The sequence below is a fragment of the Phaenicophaeus curvirostris genome, chromosome Z (assembly GCF_032191515.1).
Source record: "Phaenicophaeus curvirostris isolate KB17595 chromosome Z, BPBGC_Pcur_1.0, whole genome shotgun sequence".
Lineage (NCBI taxonomy): Eukaryota > Metazoa > Chordata > Aves > Cuculiformes > Cuculidae > Phaenicophaeus > Phaenicophaeus curvirostris.
In genome coordinates, this window is record NC_091431.1 from 6,378,407 (window position 1) to 6,390,297 (window position 11,891).

Consider the following 11,891-nt stretch of genomic DNA (forward strand, 5'->3'; position numbering starts at 1 on the left):
CTGTTTTGCAAACCTCTGATTTCAGCACAAAGGTTATTTCAGCCTTCCTGATCTTTCCCAAACTCACCTTGCGTTTCCAGACAGTTCTTCACCATCTGGATCTTTAGATGCTACTGCAGAGGGGCATCTTAATATAGGAGTAAAGAAAGCATTAAGTCAAATCCAACACACAAGCCACATTTCCTATTAACTGCCCCTTTTCCCTGCTGTAATAGGCAATGAATGACCTCTCTGGCCCCACCTTAGCAGCAACACTGTTGCCACACATCTTAGCAGATTCCTTATTTCTCAAGGATAAGGCTAGAATTTGAGGGCTCCTACTGCACCTTATCTGGACCTTTCACCACAGTTTTAAAGTCTTTGCTCCCAGCTGCTGCCCAGAGGAAATAAGCAGGAGCTGCACTCAAAAGCAATGCTTGTTTGCTTGGTGTGATGTTAATGAGGAATTCTTGATCCAGCTTCACTTCCATTTCACTCTCCCCACGGTTCTGTCTATGGCAACACCAGGGGTAATAGTTTCCCACTTCCCTGTGGAAACAGCCTTTTAAAACACACAGTTGCACTCCTCTTAGTGAAACAGCCAGAGCTCCATAGAACATGTTTTGCACGTCCTTTTCATCACATGATCACAACCTAGATGTTACATCCAAGATCCTTGATGGCTCATCCTGAACCAAGGGGTGTTGTCACTTCTCAGACTAGAACAATCTTGTCTCAAATCAGGAGCATGAGCCACAGGCTTTTGAAGGCCCCCAGTTCTCAAGAACCAGGGCATTCATGCATTCTTGTGATATGAGTGTAAGGATGAGTCACACACAAGCTCCCCACCCAAAGACAAGAGACTCACTCTTTCCACATTATCTGCATATATAGCAGGAAGTCTTTTTTCAGTGCTACTTGATGGGCAGCACAACTCATCGAGCCCTAACTAAGCCACCAAGGAAGCCATTTTGATTCAGTGGGGAACTTCTTGGTAACACTGGAAAGAGTAGCTGAATGGTGTACAGAAGAGCTGGCAGGTCAGCATTAATTTAGACAACTCAGTACAGGTTTAGAGAACCAGAGAGTCCATTTTACTGCCCTGCCCAAAGAAGTGTTCAGTATGTTCTAAGAATGCAGTAATGCAGTCTAAGATGACAAAAATAAATAAATCTAAATTATCTTGGGTCCAAGACACTGAGTTTCACCTCTTCAGTCATTTGCTCCAGACAACTGCCTAGAATAAAGCCGCCCGACTTGGAGATTAAACATACTTTGCTACTAGAACCAGAAGGTACACCTGGAGGTGTTTAAGGCACGGGTGGACAAGGTGCTAAGGGGCATGGTTTAGTGTTTGATAGGAATGGTTGGACTCAATGATCCGGTGGGTCTCTTCCAACCTGGTTATTCTATGATTCAATGGCAAGGCAAAAAGAAAAGGCAAAAAGGCAGCAGCTCCAAGTCCCACCTTACATTTCCATGGCAGGACAAGCATTATGTCCCAATTAGCCAAATCTTAGCTTTAAAGACTAAAACAAAGTTTGACAAATTTTAAAAGACTATTTAGGTAAAAAGAGGTAACAAAACAACAAACCTATCCCACCCAGCAACAACCCTCTCTTCTACAACTCCTAAACTCCCCTTACTGTCTGCAAGACAGACTGCCCCCCTTCAGATTATGGCCTGGTGCCTACCCCCTAAGCAAAGTGGTAGCAGATTTCTCCTGAAGTGACCATCACTATCCCACGCAACACAATTTTCCACCCCCAGCAATAACCCAGAAGTAGATCAGGTTGCATCTGACAAATCTCTGTATGCCTAAAGTACTCCTTTAACACAGCAAAAAGTGACACCTTGGTGACCTTACAAAATTCCTCACGTTTTCATGCAATCACAGGGCAATACCAAAAGTGAAGAATTTACACTTTATTGTACTCATTTACACAGACCAAGTTAGCTAAGTTAAGTGGTCGAAACTATCCCCATGTTTAGATTTGTTTAAGTAGAAAAGTTACAGGCCATAATTTAGCCGAAGCAGTCATGCTTCAATGTCTCCATGGCTGGAGATTAGACTAGACTTTTAATGGTCTCTTCCAGCTTCTCCTTATTGGCCCCAGAGAACTCCTGCACCTGTAAAAAGAGATTTAGTTTTAGAAAAGTTGCACTGTGAGTCATAACATCAGTTGCATTGCATCCAGATACACATACATTTATTCAATTGCGCTACAACTAGAATTTTTTCATTACAACAAAAGGAAGTATTTTGCAGATGTTCATCTACTCCTCTCCCACTCAACTCATGCAAGAACTGGGACAAGAATGTATCAAAAAAGCACTTCTGGGCTACCATTGCTGGAACGTTCTACATGTCTTTCCTCTTGTTTTACAACTGATGCCAAATCAATGCTGTGTTAAGACTCCAATACAGGCCTGAAGAAACTCTGTAGGTGACTGCAGAGCAGAGGTAGCTCAAAGTTATCTTGGCTTGCTCAGGAACCTTACCAATCAAGCCCTGGAAGCATTGCTTGAAATGACCTGTCCCTGAGCCATACACCTTTGCTGCAGCACTAAGATGAACTTGGTCACACTCAGAAGCGCCTTGATGCCAGCGGTGCTCCAGATAAATTATCAAGACAAACCAGGCTATGTAGTCTTAACATTTCCACTCTTCTTTCAAGTGTTTAGCTTGCCTGCTCCGGTTTCAAAAAGAGCAGAACCTACCTTCTTTGCCTGCTTGTAGAACTGGAATGTTGGCATGCACTTCACATCACAGTGTGTAGCAACATCCTGGAACAGACAGAAAATCTTCAGCTGGACACGTCTGAAGGATATTAAATTCAATACCTCCCAATCGCCTTTTGTTTAGGTGATAGGGCAAAGCCATTACTGCTCAAAATGAAGCAAGACCACTTCTGGTATTCCTTCACTAGCAAAAGCAATGCAGTGTTAATGTCTCTGAAGTGAGCCTAAAAGATCCTCCTCTTCAGCATTTAGGTGGTGCAATAGCAAAACCACATTTACTATAGCCACACTGTGTGCCTGGAAAAAACAGACGCTGCATCAAAACAGAGACGACTACTTGTAATGCTCAAGAACCCAACCACAATTCTTGTTTTTCAACCTGACATTGTTCAAGTACTATTCAGCACTACTGCAACTGCTATGGAGCAGGTACTTTATTGCACTTAATTCAAGACATGAAAAGAACAAACAGTGCCAAGAGCAGCGGAGAGACCAGACAGGTCACCAGACAGTTGTGAGCCATTAGTTTTAGGGAAGATTGCATCAAAGCATCTTAAGGCCTTAGACTAACACTCCCTCCCAAAGTAGTGGGTCAGTGTTCCCAAGTTATCTAACACAGGCCATAGGGCTTCAAGCGTGCAGATAACTGCGGTACCTTGCTCTGCTCAGGTGTCCTCTAAAAATTCTTTCCAGCGTTAAGTGCTTGAACCCCTATCTCTGCTTCTCAAAGGTGACACAATCTTTCATTTTGTTTCAGTAATTGCAAGGAATTTTAAAGAGTACTGAATTGTTGCTTGAGTGGAACTCTTTAGCTGCCCTCTCTCAGCATCATCCCAGACCATACCTGGGCATCATCCACATCAACTTCGAGGAACACCACGTTGCTAAACTTCTCACTCAAATTCTGGAATGAAATAAGAAACTATGCAGTTAAGTGTTCCAGGAAAGCATTCTTCTAAGACACATTCATATACATAAGGCTGATGCTGTTTATCCCCCCATGAAGCTTGCCTTGTTACCTTAAAGCAACTACTTTACTCAAAGCAAAAGTTTTGTTTTCTCTAATACCCAGGAGAGTTGAGTGAAAATCATTCAAACGTAATCCCCATGGAGAAGATCCAAATATCCCAAGACATAGGTGAAATGCCTTCTCTCACATCCTCCAGCCGACCATGGAAAGATGCAACAGTCTATCTCATACTTTACCAGGGGCTAACATGGCCACCTAAACACAGTCAAAATGATTACAATAATTATGTACAGTAGGATAAATAGTTTCTACTCCACATCCCACCTCTTGAGACAACTCAACTGTTAACATCCCCATAGACCCAAAATACATGCAAGTATGACAGCAGCAGAAGTCAGACCATATTTGAGCTTCCACGTATATAAAAGGTCAGTATATTTAACTTGATAGCCTCAAAGTAGATACTTCCAGGACTTTTCCCTTTCCCAGAAAATGCTGGCAGTCACAGGTTGTAGGAGGATACTTCCTCCATGTTATTGTCAAGCAGCACAAAAATATTTGTATGTACTTTAATACAGTTGCTAAAAAACCCAGAAGGGTTACTTACATGGTAAAAAGGCCTGATCATTTTGCATGGTCCACACCACGTGGCAGAGAAGTCAACGACTACAAGTTTTTCACCAGCGGCTTGCAGTTCTTCCTCAAATTCAGCCTATAAAAGAAGAATTGAACACATTAATGATTTTATTCCTCCTTTCCAAAACTATTTAGACTAATCCCAATACTAGCCTGCTGTCAGCCTGAATACACTAACCATTGTGGTAGTTCTTTAAACACAACACTTAACTAGAGTATTTGTACCATGATATCATTGTTTCAGTACGAATTGCTTTCACCAGTGCTACCATCACCCAGTGCCTGACAATCAACTGGAACAGACCACAGTGCTCAGTCACCTCAACTCACTGAATTGTGGAAACTTCAGCTAGAAATTAGTCTAGCCTATGATCCTCAACCCTCCTTAGTGTTACCCCCTGAATGTGATCCTTATGGGTTTTAACGATCCATTTTCTTACATCTGTCCTGGCAGGAAGACTTCTGTGTTCTTCTGAGACAGACTTTCCTCTACAGAATTTGGAAAGGATAAACCTTTGCACACTCCTCCAGTTTGATGCCTTTTCCAATCAATGCCAAACATCAAAATGACGTTGTGTAGGTCACTCTACAGCATCTTCTCTAAAGCAAGCTCACAGGATAGTTATTTTACTTATTTTGCCACATGAATGAACACATAACATCACTAGTCAAAGCACAGAGTGACTACACAAGTAACACTCAATACTTATTTAGAACTTGGAGTCTGCTGGTTGCACTTAGTCATGCCAAGCATTTTTTGGACAATGTTCTTTGGAATTTAGAATGCCTTATATACCATTAATCACATTTTCTGATCAAAAAGTGAATGCATTAGCAGAACTGAAAGATATTAAAAGCAATAATTACTTGTATGCTAGAAAGAGGCAAACAAGTATCTCAGGCAGAAGCAGAAAATGCTGTTCAGCTACTTCCTGAGTTTCTTTTCCAAAGCAAGTACAAGCCACTCCAACACTCCTCAGCTTCGCTCTCACGGCAACACAAACTTCAGGACAGCTGTTAAAATTAACTTCATTTCAGATTATGCATAAAACCACTGCTTTACCCTCCCTGTCTTGGGTTTGCATGGCAAGGTTTTGGTAGCAGGGAGGCTACAGAGGTGGCTTCTGTGAAAAGATGCCAGAATCTTCTCCTATGTTTGACACAGCCAGTGTCACCTGGGTCCAAGATAGACCTGCCACCAACCAAGGCTGAGCCCATCAGCAACAGTGGTAGCACCTCCAGAATAATGTATTATAGAAGTGAGTAATGCCAAAGACATCAGTGAGAATGAGAGAAACAGCCCTGTAGACAACAAGGTCAGTGAAGGACGAACAAGAAGAGGTGCTGCAGGTGCTGGAGCAGAGATTCCCCTGCACCCTGTGGGGAAGACCACAGTGAAGCAGCTCACGGAGGTCCATGGTGGAGCAGTTATCCACCTGCAGCCCATGTTGAGCCCCATGCTAGACCAGGCAGATCCCCAACAGAAGCTGTGACCCTCTGCAAAGCCCATGCTGGAGCAGTCTGTTCCTGAAGGATTACATCCCATGGGAAGGGCCTATGCTGGAGCAGTTCATGAAGAACTGCAGCCTGTGGGAAGGACCCCATGCTGGACTACAGCATGAGTGAGGAGTCCTCTCCCAGAGGAGGAAGGAGTGGTGGAGAAACATGTAACAATCTGACCACAACTTCCATTCCTTGTTTCCCCTACATTGATCACAGGAAGGGGTAGAGAACTCAGGAGTAAGGTTCAGCCTGGGAAGGACTGGGGGGGTGTGGGGATGGTAGGGGGAAAGCGTTTCAATTTCTCATTATCTTACTCTGATCTGATTGGTAATAAATTAAACTAATTTCCCAAAATTAAGTCTCTTTTGCTAGTGGGAGTAACTGGCAAGTGGTCTCTCCCTGTCCTTGTCTCATACCATCAGACTTTTTTTTTATATTTTCTCTCCCCTGTCCAGCTCAGGACACGAGCAATAGAGCATCTTTGGCCAGCACATAGTGTCCAGCCGGGGTCAACCCACCACACTCCCCATCTTAGCAGACCAGAGCATTACACTTCTATCAGCAAAAGCTAACTGGAAATTGTGTTTACAACTAAGGCTGTAAACTTTTCAACAGCACCAGCATTCTTATGTGTAGACCCATTAAAGTCTTCCTAAGTTCCTGTAACTTTAAATACATCCAACATTACACACCCCTGTTGATAAGACATTTTCTCTCCTAAAGCAGCTATCTTCAGAAATGCAACCTCCACATGTTGAGTTCTTCTGTCCTTGCACCTTGGATATTCAGTCTACTCAGCTGCAAGATCAGCAGCTAACACCACCTCACCTACTCTCAGCCTGAAAGATATAGGAACATGAAGTTTTCTTGTCTCTCTACCCACCCCCCCCTTCCTGTACTCACATGGTATGCGTTCCTGTACACCAAATTAAAAAAAAAAAGCCAAAACACAAAATTCAATGTTCCTGTACAGCAACCTATGCTAGCTGTTCCCTGAAGCCACTTACACCACAGATTCCTCAGTCAAACCTTGTTCCTCTGCATCTTTAAATCCGACAGCATGGTTTTCGGTACAGTTTCTTACACCTCTGCCCTCTAACATCACCAGCTCTTTAAAGATTCCACTTCCTACATCTGACAGCTACCATAACCTTCCTCTGAAGTCTTCAGTCCAGTTGCATAACTAGTGGATGCTGCAAAAGGAAGCCCAGCGCTGGGCTGGGACGAGTTCATCATACAGCCACACACCTCAGGACTGTTACTGCACAGAACAAGGGGAAAGTGGGCACAATACCAGCAGCTGGTCACACACTAAAACTGCTGCTCTGGAAGACTGAAAAGAATGCAGGGTCCAAAGGTGGCTACTCTTGCAAGTTAAAAAACTGTGACACAGGGTGAAGCCCTGAGTTTTGCGAGAGAACTTAACTCCCCTGGAGAAAGGAAAATGGTAACATGAGCAAAACAAGCTACTCAACCTGTCCATTGGAAGTCAGACTGACTTCCATAGTTGGCTTTTGTGGTTGGGATGAAAGGACAAGATTTCGTAGAAAATGCAAATCATCTTTGTTAACAGAATGGGAACCCCTCAGCACAAGACCACTTGGTCACACTACCAGTGGATCTTATAACCTTAACCAATATTTTCTCCAAGCAGCACCTCACCAGAGAAACCTCTCACCAGTTGGTTGCTTTTTTAAAAATTCTGTTAACATTTAACTACAACCTCCCTGAATACAGGCAAGACCTGATTTTGCTTGCAATGCCCCCCAGCAGAAAAGCATGTGCTGACCACAGACAGTGCTGAAAAAAGTCTACTGCTCTCACAATAGATAAGCTAGCTTTAATCAAATCTGCCAGATGGTGCAGAGCTTAGTTGTAAACATGACTCCCAACAGATATCAAGCCACCCCTGAATTCTGAATTGATCCAGTTATCTGATGGCCAATGGTTACTACATAATATAGTGTTCAGGGTTTTTCTCCAATACATTAAGCATAAACGGACTGTTGCACTTCCAAGACTTGAAGAACAAGGCACTTTCTTCATCTTATCTTCAGGAAGTTTTCACAAGTATTGAAGACCATAAATTAGCATGCTCATATGTCAGATGTTAATACTTCATAGGTCCAGCAGGGGAAGCCTGCCATGCTTTTCATTTACACAAGGAAATGACTGTAGCAGAATATAGCCTAGAAGGCAAACCTGGATGCCATACAGGATCACTCTCAGGTCCCTCACTACCAGAGCAAACTGACACTTCAACCTAGTTTCAAGTTCAAAATGCAAGATTAGCCCAAAAGGATTTTCCCCCGAAATGCAGAGCTCACTAGGTTTGCATAGGGGCTATTTTTGGAGATTAAGGTTCATAAGTTACAGCTAGCAAATACCCTGTTGTTGTCTATTAACCATGTCAGCTGCTGAGCACAAGACCACATACCATTTCATCACCAGATTTTTCTCCATGTCTTGGTCTAGCCTTTATTACTATTCTGCATCACAAAGCCACAGACATGTTTGTATCCACAGAATCACTCAATGAGGTGCACGGAGCAAGTCAGACAGCACAATAAGGGGAACACTTCTTAGGGCATTGGGCAGCTTGGTTTAGTGTGAGGTGCCCCTGCCCACAGCAGCGGGGGCGGAACTGGATGATCTTTAAGGTCCCTTCCAACCCAACCCATTCTATGATTCTGTGCTCCTTACACCAGCAACTCCTGTTATTGAAGTACAGGAATGGGCTCTAGTAACTCCTTGCTAGTCAAGAAAGCTAGATTCATGTTTTCTGTGAGGTCCTATATAGAAAGGCAGCAGAACTTCGGCCACTCTCTACTAAGAAAGCCACCTGATCCCCTGCACATCAGCAATACATAAGGCCAGCTGGGACTGATAACTTGGGGTACAGCAGTGCCCTGTGAGCAGCCTGAGAGGCTAAACACAGCATTTCCTTAGGATTTTCATGGCAGATGAGCAAAGAGCTGCCATAATACAAAACTGCATCACCTCCTTTCTCATTCCAACTGCTTGAAACCTCACATTCGCCCCTCCTCAGATCCAAATGCAGGGGGTCCCCACCCTCACCCTGGACCTAAGTATGGGGTAGATCCCCCCCATGGACCCAAGCACAGGGCCCCATCCACTGCTTCCTTCCGTAGGACCTAAGCAAGCAGGTCTGTCGTTCCCCTGCTCCCCCACCCCATGCAACTAAGGGGGATTCTCTCCCCACCTCCTCCTCGGTCTTGCCCCCACCCCCGACCCAACTAAGAAAGGGGGGGGGTGTCATTGTGGTGTCCCCCCATCCTCCTGCGACCCAACTAAAAGGGGGGGTCACTGTCATGTCCCCCCCATCCTCCTGCAACCCAACTAAAGGGGGGAGTGTCACTGTCGTGTCCCCCTCATCCTCACATGATCACAATGAGGAGGGGGGTCATTGTTGTGTCCCCCCCTCAATCTCCCCACAACCCAACTAAGGGAGGGGGTCATTGTAGTGCCCCTCCATCCCCCCACGACCCAAGTACGTTGGGGGGAGGGTGGCATTGTCGTGTCCCCCCCCATTCCCTCAACAAGGGGGGTGTGTGTCATTATCGTGCCCCCCACCCCCCAACCCAACTAAGGGGGGGTGACTGCAGTCGCCATCGTCTCCCCCCCGCCCCGTCCTCCTCCGACCCAACTAAGAGGAGGCGTCGTGTCCCCGCCCACATCCTCTCCAGAGCCAGCTAAAGGGGGGGGAAATCCTCATCGTCGTCTCCCTCCCCCTCCAACCCAACTAAAGGCGGGGGAAGTCATCGCGTCCAGCTCCCCTCCCTCGACCCATCTAAAGGGGAAGGAGGGGTCACGTCCCCCCCTCCCCAGCCCAGCCCCAGCTAAGGTGGGGGGGGAAGTGTGCCTGGTCGGACCCGATCGAGGGGCCCTCTCCTCCCTCCCCGCGGACTCACCAGGTTGGTCACGGCCTTCACCATGGCTGCGGTTCGGGGCAGGGAGGCTGCTCGGCGGCTCGAAGCGGCGAGGGAGGAAGGGAGGGCGGGCTGGGCTCGGTCCCCGGCTGCGAAAGACGAAGGAGGGCGGTGTGCACTCGGACACGGTCCCGACTGGCCGCCCGCCCCCGTTATAAGCGCGGCGGCCCCGCCCCGCGCCTGCGCCCGCAGCCCCGGCGGCGCCCCCGCTCGGCGGCGGGGCCCGGGCGGGGGGGGGGGAAGGGAAAACTGGGCTGGCGGCCTGAAAAGTGCTGTGTAACGATGAGCAGGAAGTATTCCTGGGGAGCAGCGCCGTTCTACCCCCTCCTCCTCCCGCGCTGGGCGCCCGCGATGCCGGGAGAGCGGGGCCGCCGCTGCGGGCGGGCGGGACAGGGCGACAAGTGGCTTTCCCCCTTGTGTTTCCTTCTTCTCCCTCCAACGCCGAGAATTCTGGCGAAGGGCTGCCCCCTGTGCCTCCCCCGCCCCACCAGGCGCAGGATGGGGCGGCCGAGCTCCCGCTGCTCGCAGGGTTCCAGCCCCGGAATCCGCCTGGGTGGAGGGAAGCGCTGTGGAATTTTCAGCGGCGGCCACAGAAACTCCCCACCACAGCAGCTCCCCTCCTCCTTCCAGGCCCAGGCGGCTCTGTCGTGGAAGCGCACGTTCCCCTTTATCTCATTTATGTGCCCGTGTTTTGCCGAGGTCCTTTCAGGGGAGGTTTAGTCTGCATAGAAGGAAAAATTTCCGTGCTGGAAGAGTGGTGAAGCCTTGTAAGGGGCTGCCCGGGGAAGTGGTGGAGTCGCCATCCCTGGAGGGGTTTGAAAGCCCATAGCTGTGGTGCTCTGAGATGTGGGTTACTGGGCACGGTGGTGCTGGGCAGATGGTGGGACTGGATGATCTCAGGTCTTCCCTGACAGAAGAAGTAGTTAAGAGTTCAGTAGTAGAGTTAAGTTTCATCTAAGCGATTGTTTTTTTCAGAGTTACATAGAATGTTCCTCTGATAGCATGTTTTCTTTCTCTGAGACCGTGTTTTCTTTCAGTTTCTTTCCTAGACACATTCTATTCTTTGAACATGATAAAGCCTTGTGCTTGGTATGATCTGTGCTGAACCGGTGTCTCTTCTGCAGCCACCTCTGTTCGGAATCTCTTCTCTGAAAGGCAAGGTCAGGCAGAGCTGGAGCCAGCTCCAAATTAGCAAGAGTTTTGACTATTGTCAAGTTTCATAATAACATTAAAATCGGTCCTTGGAAAGTAACAGAATATGCATAAAATTTCTGGGGAAATTTATACATACGCATGTAAGTGTGAAACACATTCTGTAACTAACCTTTGTCTCGTTGCATGTGGTTGGCAGAGATCACTCCCACATGTTCCCTGGCCAGGCCTGATAAAGGATGCTTGCTTTCTAAACTCCAAAATGAGTCTTAGAGAGTTTTATTTGCTGGCATTTTCAGTATCATTCCCAACCTTAATGACTGTACTGGAAGGTGTTGCACTGCTGCCTGCTCCAGAGTGCAGGAATGTAAATGGGGGCTGTTGTGGCCCTCGTTTCCTTCTGTTGAGCTGCTAGAATTTCGTTTTGGAGTATAAGGTTACTGACTCCGGTTCCCATTACACAGGAGGCAAGGAAGAAAGTGGTAGATTCTGGGATACTTGGTGCTGGGTGTGACATAAATGAGGTGTTTCTGCAGGCTTTAGCAACCAGGTTACCAGGCTGTGGAAGGTTTGCTCTGGGATGTAACTAAGCAGAAGACAGGGAGACTCAGTGGAGGTCCTCGGTAGAAAGATGCTGCTTCATTTAAAAAAAGTGAAAGAATACCCCAAACTCAAGGAAAACAAAAGGCAGGAAATTTGTACTGAAAACAAACTAGGTTTTATTTTTGAAGTTTATTTGGTGCGTGGCTTACTATAGCAGCAGAACCACAAGAACCGCTAGGCCTCCTTTTCTGACTCTGTGGTGTCATCCCCTTTGCTCTTCTTCCTGCTTGTGGGAACAACTGACTTGTGTACCACAGTGGGTTGTCTCTTGCTCTCCCCTTCCAGACCTGGTTTTACCTTTACGTTTTAGATGCTGCTCTCCATGCTCCTTCTCCTGCTTGTGCCTTGTCTGTCCC

At 46.8% G+C, this 11,891-nt stretch overlaps 1 protein-coding gene across 1 annotated transcript; it reads right to left on the reverse strand.

Annotated features, from left to right (window-relative positions):
- Positions 1-1,890: 1,890 nt before the first annotated feature.
- LOC138733414 (thioredoxin) lies at positions 1,891-9,911 on the reverse strand. The gene is made up of 5 exons (XM_069880582.1): positions 9,763-9,911; positions 4,299-4,403; positions 3,566-3,625; positions 2,701-2,766; positions 1,891-2,109 (listed from the first exon to the last, which is right to left on the reverse strand). The coding sequence occupies exons 1-5, from the start codon at positions 9,784-9,786 to the stop codon at positions 2,047-2,049; spliced, it is 318 nt and encodes a 105-aa protein (XP_069736683.1). The 5' UTR covers positions 9,787-9,911; the 3' UTR covers positions 1,891-2,046.
- Between the last annotated feature and the right edge of the window lie 1,980 nt (positions 9,912-11,891).

Coding starts and splice junctions, on each gene's coding strand:
- LOC138733414 (XM_069880582.1), bottom strand. CDS start 9,786: ATGGTGAAGGCCGTGACCAACCTG. Junction 2,767..3,565: donor TTGATGTGGATGATGCCCAG/GTATGGTCTGGG, acceptor TGTCTGTTCCAG/GATGTTGCTACACACTGTGA. Junction 2,110..2,700: donor TCTACAAGCAGGCAAAGAAG/GTAGGTTCTGCT, acceptor CTCTTTTTACAG/GTGCAGGAGTTCTCTGGGGC.